At 49.6% G+C, this 19,036-nt stretch overlaps 1 protein-coding gene across 1 annotated transcript in view; it reads right to left on the bottom strand.

The window, feature by feature from the left end:
• Window positions 1-15: 15 nt before the first annotated feature.
• Window positions 16-19,036, bottom strand: part of XPO6 (exportin 6) — a 108,119-nt gene continuing 89,098 nt past the window's right edge. The window contains exons 16-23 of the mRNA XM_019648687.1: window positions 16,722-16,868; window positions 15,834-16,023; window positions 7,814-7,969; window positions 6,644-6,758; window positions 6,297-6,468; window positions 4,814-4,975; window positions 2,604-2,702; window positions 16-2,434 (exon numbers count right to left, since the gene is read on the bottom strand). Of these exons, the coding sequence (XP_019504232.1) occupies window positions 2,144-2,434; window positions 2,604-2,702; window positions 4,814-4,975; window positions 6,297-6,468; window positions 6,644-6,758; window positions 7,814-7,969; window positions 15,834-16,023; window positions 16,722-16,868 (1,332 nt within the window). The 3' untranslated portion in view covers window positions 16-2,143. The remainder of the gene's footprint in view (window positions 2,435-2,603; window positions 2,703-4,813; window positions 4,976-6,296; window positions 6,469-6,643; window positions 6,759-7,813; window positions 7,970-15,833; window positions 16,024-16,721; window positions 16,869-19,036) is intronic.

Genomic DNA, 19,036 nt, shown 5'->3' with positions numbered 1-19,036 from the left:
CCACCCACCCCCTGCATGGCCCTCTGAGTGTGTTCCAGAGACCAGCGAGCACGTCCCACAACTGACATGCGGCTCCCACTCCTTTCCCACACGTGTGAGCAAAGGCGTTGTGGGGGAAAGGACGCGGCTCGTATCTGCCCAGGGGCGCCAGGGCCACCTCCGCCCGGGGACTCCCACCTCCCACCCTCACGCTGTCGTCCCTACCACACGCCTACCGCGTGGCTCTGTTAGCACCACCACTTTAAGGATGAAGGTGGTGAAGCAGAGAGCTCAGGAAACTCGCCCCAGGTTATGAGACAGGAGGGAAGGAGGTGAGCCCCGGCGTGGCTGCCAGTGTGCCTCTCTCCCTCCCTACAGCCAGCCGCGCTGTGTCCACAGATGCCTCCAGGCAGCCCACTCAACAGAGGCATGCCAGCAACAGCCCACACGCACCCACCACTTGCCTACTGAGCCACAGACTGCGAATGGAGGGCGCCCCTCGCAGATGGAACCCCAAACCACCACGCAGCACCACGAGACCACCCGCCCAAGGCCCGCGTCCTCAGCTTTCGTTTGTGATTACTGGACTCCGAACTGTAGGGCCAGCTGTGGAGTCATGTGTCACAGGGTGAACCAGTTCTCTGACTGGCTGGTAGCGCCAATGGGATCACTTCTGAAGCCCCAGTGACGGGGGAGGCTCATAAACAGCTCTCCCCCATCCCCCACTATCTGGCTAACCTGCACTCCTCTCCAAAATGCAGTGCCAAGCCAGCCTGGGCCCAAAAGGCCCCAAGAGCCCGCCGTTTCCTGGCCCAGCTGGAAGGTCAGTGTGTCCTCCCAAGCTACCAGAACAGCCTGCTCAGCAAGCTGCTTGTGGGGCCACACGACCAGGCCTGGCCTGCCTCCAGGCGCCCCCCCGGGGACTGCTGCCCTCTCTGGGCCTGGGTTCACCCGAGAAATGGGATAACAACAGGACCCACACTTCGCAAAGCCTAGTGCAGTCCACAGAGGCACGGACGTGTCTGCCCAGCAAGACTCCGGGAAGGCGGTCACATCTGGCCCCCAAATGCTGAGCCTGAGCTTCCTGGTGGGACCCGGGACATGCGGCTCCATGTCTGTATGTTTCATAAGCACCCAGGTGCTCTGATGCATGACTGGATTTGGAGACCAACTTGACACCAAGAAGCTGACTGATAATGACGTCAGTAGAAACTGATCATTAGATATTAGGATCTGGCCTCCAGAAAAAGAAAAAATACCCAAGTGGCTGAAGTGAACTTCAAGAAGCTCAAGAGACAAGAAGGTAAGTGCGAGGAAAGAAAAATGTCAAGACAAAGGAAAACAGGAGCTGAGTCTACGGAATAACTGCCCTGAACCCAGCACAGCTGAGATAAGTAGGAGGCGGCAGTCTGCTCCAGCATGAGCTGCATGATGTGGGGACTGAGTAAGGCCATGGACGGGCCACAGGCTCAGGAGCTGAGTCGGGAGCACCACAGGGATGTGGGCGAAAGAGGGTCCGTTTCATCAAGTATGAGGAGCCGACAGACAAAACCAGCTTCTCTCACAGGAACAATTCCAGAGAGGCAGCCGATGGATGGACCAGCATGCAGTGACCTAACAACTACAGGAAGGAGGCCCCAGGACAGGAAACGCAGGGCGCCGTGAGGTCCAGACACGACAGCTTCAGTTGTCACCACCCCGGATCCCAGCCACAGCGCGGCATAGGAGGGGACAGTCCACCAGACTTTCCCAGGTGGGCGGGTGGGCGGCAGGAGGGTGAGCACTGAGGGCTCCTCCCAGGACCTGGCAGCAGGTTGGGCCACTCGAGCTGGGCAGGGGATGGTCAGGGAAGAACCAGGTCTATGTCTAAGACTGGGGCCCAGAGAAGCAGCTACCAACACCCATCTTCTCAGCCCACAGGCAAGTTCAGGCTGCAGTGGCTAACGGCCCATAGGAACCAGAGGCCGGGCCCAGTCAGAGGTGTGCTCAGTGGGGTACAGTGTCCACCAAGAAGCCCAGACAAAGCAGCTGGGCTGCGGGGGCCCCATGGCTGAGATGAAGGACACAGGCGCTGGGGAAAGCACAGACCCTCCATCCAGGAACTGCTCGAGCTGCCCCAGGGCCGCTAGGGGCCCAGAGCACACGCAGAGGCAGCCCACTCCCCTCACAGAGCAGGGCCAGGCCCACGCCTGTCCTCCCGGTAGCCGGGTTGCTCTCTCCTCACCCGATCCATCTTGAAATTCCGCCCTAGCACGTTTTTCTGGTTGGCATCCACACCATCACAGCTGCTCAGGAACTCAGGGAGGAAGACTGCGAAGAAGCCATCAAAGTCCACGGAGGCCATGTTGTACACGGCAATGCCAATCTCCTCCTGCAGGAGGTCGTGCGACCGGTGAACCAGGACCTGCAGCAGCACGTTCACGAACTGGAAGAGCATGGTGGTCCGGAAGAGCTTCTGCAGACAGACAGCAGGGAGTGACGGCTGGGCCATGCAGGATGACGCACGGTCACGGAGGTTCACACCGGGCCACGCCGGGTCACGGAGGTTCAAGCAGGGTCCAGGACCGCCCCCCACGCGAAGCGGGGACTCAGCCGGGGAAGGACGCCTTCTGATGGGCTCTTACCTTGTGGTACAGCTTCTGCTTGGTATTAAGCGTCTCCAGGTAGAAGAGATTTTGTTTAAACAGGTGGATGTCAGGCTGAAGGAAGGACTGACCGAAAGCCTATCCAGGGAAAGACGACCGTCATCTATGAGCAGCACTGCGACCCTCAGACCACGCCCTCCTGGGCACCCTGCCACACTGGAGGAGCCCCCACTCCACGACGGCTCAAGCTGATGGTGGGGCCATGGGTCACCTGTCAAGTCACATCTTCGGAAAGCTCCTGTGTGACTTGGGCTCCCAAGGCCTCCCCACTGGGCCTCACTTCTCTTGGTCTCATCCCACACCTTCTGTGATAAAATTCTGGACCCCTTCATGGGACCTATCTCTGAAGTCAGAAGCTAATGACTAGTCAAACCCCGTGGCCGCCCCTCAAGCCAGCCACATGCACCCCGCTAAGCCGCCCTCTCCTAACCAAATCACCAGAGGCTCCTTCACAACTGGCTGCCTCTGCGTTGGAGCTAAGCAATGGCAAATTTTCAAACTGCTTTGCATTTCTGGGCTGTAAAAGTTATTAGTTGAAAGGCAAAAAGACCTCCCTTCCCCCCAAAAAAAACCCCACAAAGAGCCCGGCTCCGACAGGGGCCGGAGAGTAGGGGAGGCCCACGGAATGGAAACCCAGTGGTGTGCAGGGCTCCTGAGCTACAAGAAGATCTCATAACCCCTGCGGCAGTGATGGCATCTCCACGCTGCCCGATGGTTCTCATTCATTTCTGTTTTTAAAGTCGGGTTTACTGAAGTATAACACAGAGTAAAATTCAGCATGAGAGAATTCTCACCGACACAGCGGGTCATCTAAACCTCCCTCATCATCAAGGCACAGACACCTCCAGCTCCTCAGAAAGTTCCCGCAGCCCCTATGGTCAGTGCTCCCCCGGCCCTGGGCCATCACCACTCATTTACTGTCCCTATAGGTGCACCTCTTACAGGTCACGTAATGGGTGGAATGTCCACACAAGAGTATGTGTATGCATGTGTACATGCGGGCATCAGTGGGGAATTGAAGGGAAGGAAGATACGCCCCCTTGCTTCCCCGTGAGAAAAACCACGCACTATAAAAACAACGAGAGGGACGGCTGAGTGGTGCATTGGTTAAGAGCTGGCTTGGGACGCCAGCTCTGAGCAGCAGGAACCTGGTTCGGATCCCACATGAGGGCCAGTGACGCTGCGCCCGCTACAGCTAAGATGGTGAGCAACAGCTTGACCTGGAGCTGGGCTGCTGTGAGTCGCTGGCGACGGCGTAGGGTGCAGCCCCTGCTGCAGTGGGTTGCCATGAGCTACCGTGAGTAGCTGGCAGCCAGCGTGAGCTGCCGAGAGCTGCCGTGAGCAGCCGTCCAATGGCCGGCAACCGATCTGCCTCACCCGGGAAGAGCGCAATGATGGTGCCAACTTGGGCCAGTGAAGCAACATCCTCCACAACTAGACTGAAGAACAAAAGGACAGCAACTTGTCTGTTCCCCTCCCTCAATTCCCCAATAAAATCTTTAAAAAAACAAACAAACAACAACAACAACAAAAACTTTCTACTTCCACCTGGAGTTATAACACAAAATTCACACAGCTGAGTGCAGGCCACACAGGGCAGCTGGAAGGGGACACAAACATCCTGGGGATTGAAGGTCACCTCAGTTTTCCCCTGCAAGGCGTGATCAGCCCCAGGTAGCCCTAGGGTGTGACAGTCACACCTGCTCTGAAAGGGGGCACTGACTCACAGGGTAGGCTCCTCCCAGCAGCTCACTGCCCTCTAAACCCCCATCCCAGGCACTCCAGTTCAGGTGGCTTCCAGTTAAGGAGGGCCCCGGGTGACTAACACAGGCAGGGTCCTTCCACTTGGGGACACACTCGCTAAAGCACAGGGATGGACATTTCTCGGGCACGTGCACGTCTGCGCTCATTTAACCACACGACCCCATGAAGTAAACAGTACTAGCCCCACTCTGCTGATAAAGAGACTGAGATCCCAAGAAGTCACCTAGCTCCACAGGTACTGAGAGGGAGGGCTGAGCTTCAGAGCTAAGGCTGCAGGACTTAGGAGATCATCCCTGTTGCAGTGGCCACATTAGAGGAAGAGGGGCCACGTGCCAGAGAAGCAAACCAAGGGACAGTCAACGGACCCAGGCGGTGTCCTGGCTAAGGACCGGCTGGTCCTGGGTCACCAGGCTCTGCCACGGTACCTGCATGACGGCACTGAACTGAGGCTCGTTCTCCATGTGCTCCTCGGTGACGCCCCTCTGCACGCTGGCCAGCACACTGGACTTGAAGAAGAACCGCCAGTTGTGATGGAGCGTCCGGAAGAGGAGCTCAAACAGCTCAGCCTTCACGTCAGGGGAGGGGCGCTGTGGAGACACACACAGGCCTTCAGGCCTCCCCTTCTGCGGCTCGGGGAGCCCCTCAGAGACAGGCCCGGAGTGACAGAGGCTGGAGTGCAGCGTCCCACCCTCACTCCTGTCCTGCCAGCCCTGTGGGGGGCAGTTCACACCAGGAATACTGGCAAGAGACGGGCCACGTCTGAGACGGAGAGCCTGGGTCAGCGCCAGAGGCCCTTTTTCTGGTGGAAGCACTCAGCCTCTTGAGCTAAGAAAGGGCCACTAAATGGAAGAACAATTAGGAATATGGATTTTCTGTTCAGAAAACAGCTGATGTGACCTGTCACCTCGTCTGGGTTCTGCTGCCCCTTTTTCCAGGAAAACAGCGCCATCTGGCTAACCTCATGATCTTACGCGACCTTGGAGGCTTAAAGCACCTCTGCGTCTCTAGAAAAGGAGTGTAAGGGGCACTTAGGAACCACAGAAAGGCGCGTCTGAGGGCCTCCGGGAGGAGGCGGTGCGCAGGGCTAACTGCTCTCTGAGCCCGTCTCCTCTCTCACCAGCAGATGTGGTTCTGGGATGAGGAGGGAAGAGGAAGGTAGGCTCAACATTATTTTCTAATTTGACCAAAAATCTCCAAGTCACTGCAAAGTATGACAGATCACATTATTCCAGCTGTCCCTGTAGAATTCAAAATCGTAAGTGCAGATATTTAATTCAGCCTAAGATGAGACCAAGACCTGAAGGCACAAGCTCCCACGGCCGAATCCTTACAGAGCCCACAGGTGTTTAATGATGCAAAGCACCAGGGCTCATTGAGGCCTCGGTGTGGGCAGTTAAAAAGGTTGGCTCGTATTTGCATACCTTTACATAAAATTTAGTTAAGTCTACACTTATTCTGGACCTCGTCATGCTGAGTGTCTGTCTGTTTTTTAAGAAGAACAAAGAGCTTCCTATAAAAAGGAAAGCTTTGAATCATTCTGAGAACTTGCCTCGTATCCTTGAGATCCAGAATGTTCTTAGGAGGGAAGGGCATTTGTTAAACTGTTTGCTGCAGAAAAATCATATATTCACCTAAAGTTATACACTTTGCTGTGGGAGACGGATCTCATTTACCAACCAACCTTGTGACATTAGCCTGCACACTCCCACTGGACTGATTCTAATAAACTCAACCAGCATAAAAAGACTGTGCCAAGCTAAAGGCCGTCTTTCTTGGAAAAAAATCATTTACAAAAGAAATGGAACAACTAACAAATTAGCTTTAAAACACAAACCATGTCCCTTGCTATTTCAATCTCTCCCCGCCCAGCCAGATGGGAGGTGGCACGGAACCCCCTGGCCCCCATACCTCGGCGATGATGGGGTAAACCTGCTCCATGCACAGGGAGATGATGCTGGGCAGGAAGGGCTTGAACACCTGCCCGGGCTCCTGGACCACCACCTGCAGGATCTTCAGGAACTTCTCCACCACCCGGCAGCCAGTGCTGCCTTCGTGGAGGATGCTCTCGGCCAGCTGTTCCCTGCAGACGAGAGAGACCACACAGTAGCCAGGATGTGCTTCTCTGGGACGAGCACAAAAACCAACACGGTGGCAAGTGAAGACAGGGAACAAAAGGCCCCCCACTTTGTAGCCAGGACCCACTCCTTCTCACTTGAACTCTGAAAACCAGGGGCAGCCAGCCGGTGTGTGGTTACCTGGTAAACATATTGAGGAAAGTCTGTATGATCTGCTCAGTGAAAGGCACACCCATCTGGACTCTAAGGCCTCGAAACAAAGTGAGGAAAAAGCTCAGCATCTCATCAGTCACATCTAAACAAAGGGACAAAGCACAGGATCAGGCACATGCGCACAGCGATGAACAGAATCCCGTTCAATGGACGTTCTCCTGCCACCTGCACTACCGTCTCTCAGGCTCCCTGCTGGAAGAAATGTCCCCATCCCCCTCAGAGCCAGGGAGAGTGGGGAATGATTAGGGACCCGCAGAGAAACCGGCTCAGGGGCAGGAAGCCTCGCTGGGGGAAATGATGCCTCCCTCACAGCCTGGCCTCAGCGACGCTGTTTTCACTGCAGATGGACCATTTTGGGCGCACACGATGGAACAGTTCAATTGGGTCAACACCTGAGTGCTTTAGCCATTTCTCTCTCTGACCAATAATCCCTGCAGTTGGGATTAAGTCAGGGTTAAGTGGCTAAAAGTGGATAATGAAGGCACATTCGGATTGCATGGCCCTGGTCCATGAAATGCATTAATTGCAGAAATTATTGACTGAGTTAAATGCGGTTCCACTTCCAGATCTAAACAACCGTCTTGTACAGTATATTTGGGCTCTCGCCACACAAACTCGGCTTACAAGAGGCAACCAGTGGATTCGGGCTGACTGAGAAGTTCCTGATATTCTTCTCGTAAGACTAACAAGACGACGACTGTAAATGCTCTCAGGAGAGCCAGGCATGTGCCTCCAGAAAGCTAGTGACAGTGACATGGCGGGGTGGGGGGGACCATCTCAGCAAGAGCCACCTTGTCATTGCAAATAAATGAGAGGCACTTATCAAAAGAAGTTCTTTCCTCTCCTGGATAAGGCCCCATTCCTCACATCCACTTATGCCCCATTCCCGAGAAGGCAAAGCTTTAAAAATGAAAACGAGGCAAGAGGCCCCAAGGGAGACAGGGCCACCTGACACAGGTGTGAGGCCCATATGAAAGTTCCAGGGGCCCTGGCCCCAGGCCCCAAAGAAGCCTCACTGCCCTCAGCCATCAGGGTCACGGCCGGCCCTGCCGACTGGGTGTGCTCTGCAGAGCTAAGCAGCCCCTCTGGCCTCGCCATCCCCCTCCACCAATGAGGCCTGCCTGCAGCCGCGCCTACCTGACTGATGAATAAAAGCTGGGAAGAGGGCCAGGGAGACCTGAACGGATTCCTGCAGCGAGTGGTAGCAGATCTGCCGGGACTTGGTGGATTCCCCGGAGACGTTCTCCACGATGTCTTCCAAGACGCTGAGTGTCTGATGGATGATCACTTTGGCTGCAAATCAAGATGAAGCTGCAGGTTATGACTTGTCTGAGGACAAAGCAGAGTAAGAGGGAACATAGGGGAAGCGGAAGAAATCGTACAGGTATTCGGAGGACAGCAACACAGACATCTTGCTAAAGGAATACAGTCTCTTGACTGAGTTATCAATCTCTCTCTCTCTGTATCTCTCTCTGTGTATCTCCATTTCTATATCCTTTTCTTTCTTTTATTTTTTCCTTTTTACTGTTAGGCATCCAGTTGCCTGCTCAGTTTTTTCCCCTCTGTTCTGCTTCTATCCACCAGAAACGAGTCCACAGAGAAGATGAAATGTACCCTCAGGTTAGGTGCCTTGGACTTAATCAAGACTAAAATGGTGAACAGACTGGTAAGAGAATAAGTGTCATGAGATAATTACCACAGGCAAGAATGGATACACGCAGGTTAAACACTCTCCCTCAACTCCAAATATGACTCTGCCTGGTGATCCACACAGCACCTGTCGTGCGCATTGTGAAAACAAATACAGGAAACCTCACTGAAAATGGCATTGGGGAGCCCTGAAGGGGGAACTCTCATACACGCACTACTCGGTGCAGCCTACACAACCAGCACAAAGGTAAGAATTATTTTGACATGGGAGGTGATTTTTCACATAGGAATTTCATCTCCTGCTATTAAGAAAAAGAAGATCTTGCTCTGCCCCAGCAACTATGACCTAACCACCACCTGCAGCCAATGGGAAACTGCCACAACCTCGAATTCTTGTTCTCCAATAAACTTCAGTTAAAAACATCCTCCCCACGGCCGGATGGCTCAGTTGGTTAGAGCACGTGCTCTTAACAAGGTTGCCAGTTCATACCCACATGGGATGGTGAGCTGTGCCCTCCACAACTAGACTGAAAATGGTGACTGGACTTGGAGCTGAGCTGCACCCTCCACAACTAGATTGAAGGACAACTATTTGACTTGGAGCTGATGGGTCCTGGAAAAAATTACACTGTTACCCAATAAAATTAAAAAGAAAAATCCTCCCCAGTTTCCTCCTAAAACTTAACAAAAGCTTCCCTTCCCTTTGTCTCTCCAGACATGCCTGTAGCTTGCTACAATTTGCTAGCCCCAAATTGCAATTCTCTGCTATTCCCAAATAAACCCATTCTGCTGGTAAAATAACTGGCTGTTTTATTTTTGAGGTTTATTTCTGACACACTATATGGTGTCAGAAGTGGGATCCAAAGGAGACAAACCTCTAAGGAACTAGTGCAGTGCCCACTTGAGCCTTCTGTGTTCTCCACTCCCACGAGTGGTCTTTCTCCTTTCCGTTAGGTCAATCTGTGTGGTGCTGAGCTCCCTCCCTTTGTGAGCCCTCTGACTTCATTTGTGATCTATTTAAAGGCTTCATCCTTTCCATTTGTATAACGACATGTCCTTCCCAATGAGTACTCTTTCTGTTTGGAATTGCAATGGCCATTCCGGAGAACCTTTGTTTTAAGTAAATCCACCTTAAGGGTAAGTACCCTTAAAAGAGAGAACTCCAAGCCTCTCAGAGACAATGAAATGCATCCTTTGGTTGATATGCAGAAGCTTCAAAACGATAAAATAACTCCAGAAACAGCTCTAAAAAGGATCCTTACACCATGCAAATTTTAAAAAATCTTTCATATAAAACTCTGGCCATCTGAGCAGGTAACCTTAACTTACTCCATCCGCCAGAAACACAATTTGGATCCAACTATTCTTTTGAGTTTTATGCCGGAGACATGGCTGATAGTTTTAAAAATTGGTCTGTGTCTACCTTTATGTCTATATATGTGTGTGATATTTTTCTACCTTTGGATGGTATTATCAAAGTTGATTTGTAAAGAACTCTATTTAATGAGCTTTAAAAAAAATCAAGCATTTATATAAATTAAGTATACTCTCAGAAACATAAACTAACCCAAATGAATTTCAGAAAAAATACTCAATATTCACATTAGTGCCAGGTTGTTGGTTTAATTAAAACAGGCACGGCTTTAGAATTATTAGCATAATACTTTTACTTTACCTAGGTTTACTTAAAATCAAATAAGTTCATATCTCATTTACAGAACTTGTCAGCAAGGAAATAAGTTAAAGTGATGGTTAGTTGTGTAATGTCTAATCCAAGCATACTTGTTAAAAACAAGTAATTTAAATAAATGCAAATAAAATCAAACTTTGTACTAAGTTAAACCAAATAACAGATAGTCACTGAATATCTAAATTAATTTTCTAACTGAACGCCAAACATAAGTTGATCCACTTTTGGCATTTTGATTTTTATATAAGAAATGTTTATCATGAAAAATAATACCCTTCCAAAAATTGTGGAATGCATTTTAAGTTTGCTAATATATGATAAACAGTTCACAACTGCCTGCTTCCTAGTTTTCACAAGAAAGCAAAGATTACAAATAGTTTAAAAAGTTGGAAGAAGAGCTAAGAACACAAATGAACCACAGAGAAAATACCAAAACACCTAGAATAAGAAGCATCAATTAACTGCATGGAACTACAAGCACTGATGCTGAGGGAACGGGGAATAAGCAGCCATGGGACCCTTCCCCCGCCCCTCCCCCCCACCCCCAGAACTTTCTCCCACTACCGAGAGATGTCCTGTAACTTCTTGTTTCTCAAACTGTGGTGACGGACCACTGGCGAGGTATGATTAACATGTACTGAAACAGAAAATCTACATATTATCTGTATTTGTCAGTATTGACAAATGGATGATATATATCTCTAATTCTATCTGTAATTTATAGATGACAGATGTATCTATATGTAAATAAGAATAATTTTATAAAATGCAAAATAGAGGGCATGCATGACATATACTGAAAATAGGAAATACATGTCAGTTTGATAACCTCTTATTTGTCACTTATCTGGTTCTATGTGTGCAGGTATATGCTGGCCCATTTACACCCTGTATTTCTTGCTGTGAAATGACCCACCATGTCTGACAGCCAGTTTCACACCAGTTGGGCAAACAAAACTGTTGTGTGTGTAGCCGGCTGAAGAGACCAATCTGAGAATGACACCCTTCCTGTCCCTTACACACAGGGCTACCGCCTCCAGCCAGGCTGGGATCCCTCTCTGATATGCTCGTACTTTGCAGCCTGTCTTTTCAGATTTGTCAGCAGGCAGTCATCTTTATCTAAAAGAGCTTTCCCGTTTCTTATAATGACTTGCAGGACTGGGGACTGGTCGTGGCTTCCAGGATATTTAGAGCTCTGCCATCAGTTTATAAGTTATCCCATCTTTCACATCTTTATTTTGCTGACTCGATGTAGAGCAGTCCTCTTCAGCAAAAATGTGGGGAATCTTACTGCATTATTATTCTGTTTATGTAGAAGGAGATTATATTCCTTTAATGGGATGCACAGGCAGTTCCTCTAGGAGGAAGGCTTAATTACTCCATAACAACTGCCTTGCATCATTTCTTTTCTAGACCAAATTTGTAAGGTTTTGAAATTGAGAAAATAACACTTAAACTAATAACATTGAAATTATTACCCTCCAAAAAAGGTTTTTTACAAAACTACTGAAAAACAATAAGGACGAAAGAAAAGGACTATATATGAAAAGTGGGATTTGTATTTTTAATGAAAGAAGGTATGAGGAACAGAGATGCATTTTTTGGTAAGGAAAAAAAAAGTAATTTTGTCTTAAAATGATTATTCCAAAATAAGTAGAAAAAAAAAGAGAGGCCATCACCTAATTGGACATGAAAAGTTACAGGTTTATGGAAAAGAAATCTTGACCAGAAATGGGTATTCCAACAAGCAACTACAGTTTGTTTGTCCTCAATTGCAATTCTCCACTATTCCCGAATACACTCATTTTGCTGGTAAAATAACGGGCTATTTTATCTTTGAGTGTGACAACATCTACTGCTGACGTGTCCAGGAATAAACTGCCTGGTCGATCCTGGGCTTAATGGGCCTGTGGCCTGACAATATTTTTAATTCTTGTTATTATACCATATTATATGTTGCTGACAATCTATACTTCTAACAGCACCGTAACGTCTGAGCTCCCTGGATGACTCCAGACAGTTCACAGGACACAGACAGCCCTACACCCAGGGCAGGGTCCTCGTGAGCACACCGGGCCCGGCCGACAGCCCCACCCCTGCACAGTGGCTGTGGGGGGCAGAGACAAGGTTCAGGGTAATTCTAGCCCAGTGTCTGGTGTACCAGTAAGTCCAGGAGAGGAAAGCTGCCATCATCCCCCAGCAAGGGTGGGCGCTTTTCCCCTTAGACAGCTTCCCCAAGTAGCCGCCATGGCTCAGCCTGGCAGCTCTTTTTGGATCGCCTGGACCCCCGAGCTCAGCAGCCTCTAGGGGCTGAGGCGGCTTCCAGAGAAGGGGGCAGCAGAGAGAGAGTCCATGCTTGGAGGTGGGAGGAATCAGGTTTAACTCCTGACTCTGCTAGATTCTGAGTCTCGGTTTCCTCATGTGAAGAAGTGGACAGATGACACGGCCTCACTCACAGGACTGGGCATGAGAGAAGCGAGGCTCATACAGGCCTGGTCCACGAAAGGCTGGTCACGGGGATGCTGGAGGGTGAATGGCAGGCCTGCCCGCCCACACTGCTGATCACAGAGCTGTCACTCACACGACCACAACACGGGGATTTTCCGAGCCAGGAAACTGCATCGGGGCAGGCTTTTCCCTAAGAATACATACACGAGGCACAAGGAAAGCAATTTAGGGAAAGGCCAAGCATCAGAAACCAAAATCTTGACCTCTGACGTGTACAGAAACTGGAACGAGAACCAAGATTTATTCACCAAAGTGTACAAGTAAAAAACGGAAAGCACCACTAAATACGTAGTGACAGCACAGGTCTGCAAATCACGGTACTTCCAGAGGCTAGGCCACGATAAGCAATTTAAAAAAACAGTGCTTCCAAGAAAAAAGGGCAAAGGGGTGGGAAAGAGCACGGGTCTGACGCCCTCCAGCCCCTCGTCCGGCTCCTGCCCCAACTCTCCTCTTGATCCTGACTGAGCAACTTAAACCTGCCAGGCCCGGGGGTTGGGGGGTGAAGACACCTTTATAATGGGGACAGCGGCAGACAGCGCCTGAAGCAGGCGATCACACTGAGCATCACCACTAACGGAACAAACAGAAGCCATGCGACAGGAGGCACACACCACCTGGGGGGTGTTCCCACCCAAACCTGCAGGGAGCGATCAGACAGAACAAGATATGGGACCTTCTACCAAAGAAGCCAGGCCTGACTCTTCAAAAATGTCAAGATCATGAAAAAGAAGAAACAGGAACGCTTGTCTATATAAAGAGATTAAAGAGATCTGGCAACCAAATAGGACACATGATCCTTGATTGTATGCTGGATTTTTAAAAAGCAAAAAAGGGACATTATGGAAATGACTGGGGAAAAGTCTATATGTTAAATGACATCATAATAATGTAACACCGCTTGGTTGTGTTAATGGTATTTTGGTTACATAAGAGGATATCTTGTTTTCAAAGATAAAGGTTAAATATTCAGCAATAAAGTGTCAATGTCTGCAACTTACTTTCAGTAGCTCAGTTAAAAAGAAAGAGTACAGGGGCCGGCCCAGTGGCTCAGTTCGTTAAGAGCACGAGATCTGAGCAACAGGGTCGCCGGTTCGATTCCCACATTGGCCAGTGAGCTGCACCCGAGCTGAGCTGCTGCTGGGCTGCCAACAGGTGGCAGGATGGCTCAGCTGGTGAGAGTACGTGCTCCTAACGACAAGGTTGCCGGTTCGATTCCCGCATGGGATGGTGGACTCTGCCCCACCGCTACTAGATTGAAAGCAGTGACTGGACTTGGAGCTGAGCTGCGCCCTCCACAGCTAAGACTGAAAGGCAACAACTTGACTTGGAGCTGATGGGTCCTGGAAAAACACAATGTTCCCCTTCACCAATTCCCCACACCCCCCTAAAAAAAGAAAAGAGAAAGTACATGTGAGTGGGGAAGAACACAAATGTGGCAAAATATTAACAACCAGTGAATCTTGGTGCAAGATACATAGTTGTTCATTTTCTTATTCTTCCAATTATTCTGTAGGTTTGAAAATTTTTCCGAGTTTAAAGTTGGGATAGAAAAACCTTTCCAGGCCTTCACTTCATCAGTTGGAGGATGGGGATAATAAGATACACCAGACAGGGCTCTGGGATGGCTAAGTGAAATAATGTGTATAACATTCTCAACCCAGCGCCTGGCATGCAGTAAACGCTCCACAAATGCTAACTGTGTTTTTAATCCCATCCACTGTGGAAATGAAATCACTCATGCTGTTCAGCCCGCATTTCCAGCACATGATGGCATCACACGTTCCACCCCTCTGAGGTGAAGCCACAGTCATATCACCATGCACTCTGGCCACCAGAATACAAGTAAAAATGGTGAGGACCACTTCTAGGCGGGAGCTTTACGAGCCACTACACGACCACAGGTGCTTTTCCCAATGCAGAACAGCACACACTGAAACAAACCCTCCAGAGGCCAGGTCCTGCAGGGACCGGAATGAGCAGGACCACCCGGCCCTCCTGCCCAAGGCTGACACATAGATTAACAGGAAATACAATTCTCCCTGCATTAGGCCACTAAGCTTTCGGCATTGTTTGTTACACAGCATAACTTACCCTATGCTGACTGATACAAGTACATGTAAGATACAGTAAAAAAGAAAACAAACTCTGTAAACCATCATTCCACAGTAACTATATGTCACCCCTAGGCAAGTTACTTAACCTTCTCGAACCTCAGTTTCCTCACAGATCAAGTCAGGATAATTCACAATACCCAACTCATAAGGCTGATAGGAGAATTAAGTGAATTACTGAGTGTAAAGCACTCGGGATTAGACAAGTACCAGACCGTGAAGGCTGATGCTGGCACAGTCAGAGATCTGATGACAGACAGAAGGTGGCCAAGGCCAGTGCGCCCTCAGCACATCAGCCATTCTTACACAAATGTAACTATACAAAATGTTTAAAATATAGGAAAAGGAAACCAAGACAGTTAAACTGGTTACTTTGTAAAATACTAACACTGGTGAGATTTCAGAGTTTCTTTTTTCTTCTTTATACTAGTCTAATATTTTTGTACAATAAGCATATGTTAATGTTCCTAATTACAAAAGTAATGTTTTTTTAAAATGTTGCGTATTTATTACTATTTCTAACATTTCACAAAGCATTTTTGTTGACATTCTACAAATGACATTATCCAATAAATGTCCCATTAGTTTCTTATTGTGAGATATTTCAGAAATATATCTAATCTTTCAGGAAGATTTTTCAGAGAAATCTGATACCTTCTACTTGACTACTGAGTGCTCCTGATCGATTTTTTCCTCCCTCTTTAACATAAACAATCAACTTAAAGTGCCATTTGTGAAGATATCGAGCTCTTTCAAGGCCTCTGAAATATCTGTATTTGGAGAAAGGTTAAAATGTTTCAAAAGATAATTTTTAAATTCTTTTCTCCCCAGTGTGTAGAGGTGAACTGCTTCGCTTGCTTGTACAAGTATCTAAAACAGATCAGTCATCTCTATGGGGTTTTATCCACAGAAGGCACCATCAATAGTGCTTTGAATAAGCACTATTCAAAATATTATTTTGTATATTTAAAATACGAGAAGAGGCGTCCTGCGCTCAGGAAACAGGCCCTACTGATGAGCTCACTGAACCCCATAGCTAAGTGGGGTCTCCCCAGGGTGACTCTTCCCCTGGGCAGTCGAGTGACTGGACAGGGAATTCATTCACCTCATGAGCTTCGGGTACAAATCTCAGCTACCACAAAGCAAGAGAACAGCGGCCCTGTCAGCTCTCTGATGTCCCTGCCTGGCGGCCACTTACTATCATCCAGTGGCATCTTCCTCTGGGAGGCAACAGCATTAGGTTTCAGGTTGCGATAGTCCCGGGAGAGCGCGGAGATGAGGCTGGTGTGGTTGATGGAGCGCACGGGCCACTGCTGCTCGTTCTCGGGGAGGTTTGGCCACGGGAGCAGCAGGATGTTCGAGAGGGCTCGGCACAGCAACACCTGAGCCTGGAAGAGACCCCCTGGCATTACTGAAACAAGTTCAAGGGCAGCAGAGAACAGGGAGTCACAATGGAGCTTGGGACCCAGGCTCCTTTCTTAAAACCTGGACCTGGGGCTTTGGTTCAACTCTCAGGCAACCCAGGAAGGAAAGTCCTGGCACCATCACTTCCCCTGTCACCTCATACCTGCAGCAGCAGGGGGACATGGCAGCCACTGCCTCTAACCATCCTGCATGGCTGGCTCTGACACCCTGAGGGGCTACTCAGAGCAGCGCTGGTAGAAGACTCCCTTCCGATCTGTGTGCCCAGCACCAGGTCAGCAGCCGTACAATCCCAGCCAGGTGCTCAGAGTGACTGTCTAGGCTTCCCTCCTGCCCCAGGCCTGTTTGGATTGTTTCTGAGCTTCTAGCCTGAGCCTCCCAGGACAACTCACAAAATAGCAGCCACACTGCCAGCTCTCACAGCAGCACAGCCCCTGTGCATACCGGGAGAACGTCTCATGTCTGAATCAACACACTGGCCGTCCACATCAGGAGGCAGCACAGGAGGGCGCTTAGGCTGCTCAGTGCCGCACCTTAAGGAAGCCATCTATGTCGGCATGGCCTGTAAGCGCCGAGTGCAAAAAGCAAGGCCAGGCTCTCCTCCTCAGCTTCCCCAAGGACGAGCCACAGCTCTGGTGACCCCAGGGTGATGCCAGGGCCTCACCTTATCAACCAGGCGCTGGGCAGAGGCGTCAGTGATCCTGTTGAACAGTTTCTGCACTGCGGGGATGCTAATCAGGAAGACGGGCCTCACAGTGGTAGCCAGGGACACCAGGAGGTGGCACGCGGAGAGCAGCAGCTTGTCCTGGACCTGAAGGGGAAGAGGACACGTCAGCTCTCTGCACCCCCAAGAGACTGGCGTGAGAAGTCTCTGATGAGGCAGTCACAAGTTCAACGTGATTCTTGGCTGTCAAGTCACACTGCGCAGGCTCTCTCTCAATGGCGCTTTTCTGTGGTGACTCCCGTCCAAAAGGCATCCTGTTCTCTGCCTTGTCCACAGCTCCTCCCGCCAGCCGGACCACCACCTCCAGTTCCTCCTGTTCAGTCACCGGCATCTTTGAACCCAGTCACTTCTCAGCCTAACAATCTATAGTGGTTCCGTCAGCTCTTATAGTACATGCCAACCTCCCTGGCAAAGCATTCACCTCACCCCTCTACTCCAAGCAAACAAGACCTCCCCACCCCGCCTCTGCACTCCATCCGTCTCCAGGCTCTCCCACTGCTTTCACTCAACGTGACAATCAAAAACGTGATTCAGGGCCGGCCAAGAGGCACGTTGGTTAAGAGCTGGCTTGGGACGCCAGAGAGTCCCGGTTCGGATCCCACATACAAGGGCCAGTAACACTGCCCTCTACAGCTAAGATGCTGAACAACAGCTCAACCTGGAGCTGGGCTGCCGTGAGTCCCCGGCGACGGTGTAGGCCCCTGCTGTAGTGGGTTGCCATGGGCTACCATGTGTACCCAGCAGCCGCGGTGAGCGGCCGTCCAGAAGCCAGCGACTGATCTGCCTCGCCCAGGAAGAGTGCAATGATGGTACTAACTTGGGCCAGTGAAGCAGTGTCCTCCACAACTAGACTGAAGAACAAAAGGATAGCAACTTGTCTGTTCCCCTTCCTCCAATTCTCCAAAAAAAATCTTTTAAAAAAAAAAAAAACGTGATTCAAGGGCAGGCCAAGGGCTCACTTGGTTAAGAGTTGGCTTAAGAGCGCGAGCTCTGAGCAACAGGGCCGCCGGTTTGATTCCCACATGGGCCAGTGATGCTGTACCCCGAGCTGAGCTGTCGCTGAGCTGCCAACAGGTGGCAGGATGGCTCAGCTGATATAACAACAAGATTGCCTGTTCGATGGTGGGTTATGCCCACCCACAACTAAGACCGAACTCGGCACCTTGAGCTTAGAGACCTCAAGCTGCCAACGGAAAGCCATATGGCGACTGGCACCCTCCACAACGGAGACTGAAGAACAACAACTTGGCTGGTCCCCTCCCCCAATTCCCCAATAAAATCTTTAAAAATATGTGATTCAAGCGCTGTTCTATCCTTTTCACATGAGCAGAGGAGAGAACTTCCTACCGACAAGACTTTACACTGTGAGACCATGGTGAAGACAGCACACAAAAGACTCAGGGGCACGGAGACTTGTTTAGGAAAGAAACACTACCATTCCCTTGGAGCACGAAATATCCGTAACCTTTAACTCTACAATCCCACTGATTCTAAGGGAATTACCTAAAAGGAGAAAGTAACGTTTATGAACACACACATTTTGGAAATATTTGTAATGACCTTTTTCCAAGTGGCAGCTACTTAAAAACCCAGCAGAGGCTAGGGAAATGATGAAACACCCTCCCCCATGGGATATCATAACTCATTTACCAATTACAATGTTAAACACAACAGAAAGCTATAGAAACAGTCCATTATCCTGTTAACAGTGGCACAAAATGCTATGTGTGATTACAACTATAAAACAGAGAAATGAGAATCTATTATAGACACTTTGGTAATATAAATTGGTGTCTTCCTGAAGGATGACTCCCTAGAACCTATGGAAGTTTCCATGTACACAGCCTTTATGCCCAGCAGTTCCCCTTCCAGGAACCCACCTACAAGGGTCCAATCTCCATTATCACAAGTCTTATAATCCATCCCCACTGCAGAGCCGCAGGGGGCAGTTTACAAAACCAAAGCTGCTCTATGCATGTGAAGGATGCCAAAGCACACTGTTAGGCAAAGGAATCCGTATCTCCAGGCATCTGCCAGCTTTCAGTGACATGTGTCAAGAGGGAAAGACGTCTGAAGGATAACACACCCGCTGACAGTGCTTCCACGGGAAGAAGGTTTGGGAGGAAGGGGTTAATGGGCACCAGAGCTTTCCAGTCTATAAATCTGAACCGTAGTCTACTTTTCACAATAAGCACATATTCATATAGGACTCAGAGAACTAAAAACATCAAGGTCCATGTGCATTTATGTGGACT

The sequence above is a fragment of the Hipposideros armiger genome, unplaced genomic scaffold (genome assembly GCF_001890085.2).
Source record: "Hipposideros armiger isolate ML-2016 unplaced genomic scaffold, ASM189008v1 scaffold_126, whole genome shotgun sequence".
Taxonomy (NCBI): domain Eukaryota; kingdom Metazoa; phylum Chordata; class Mammalia; order Chiroptera; family Hipposideridae; genus Hipposideros; species Hipposideros armiger.
The sequence above is the reverse complement of the archived record's forward strand: the minus strand, read 5'-3'. Positions and strand labels throughout refer to the sequence as shown.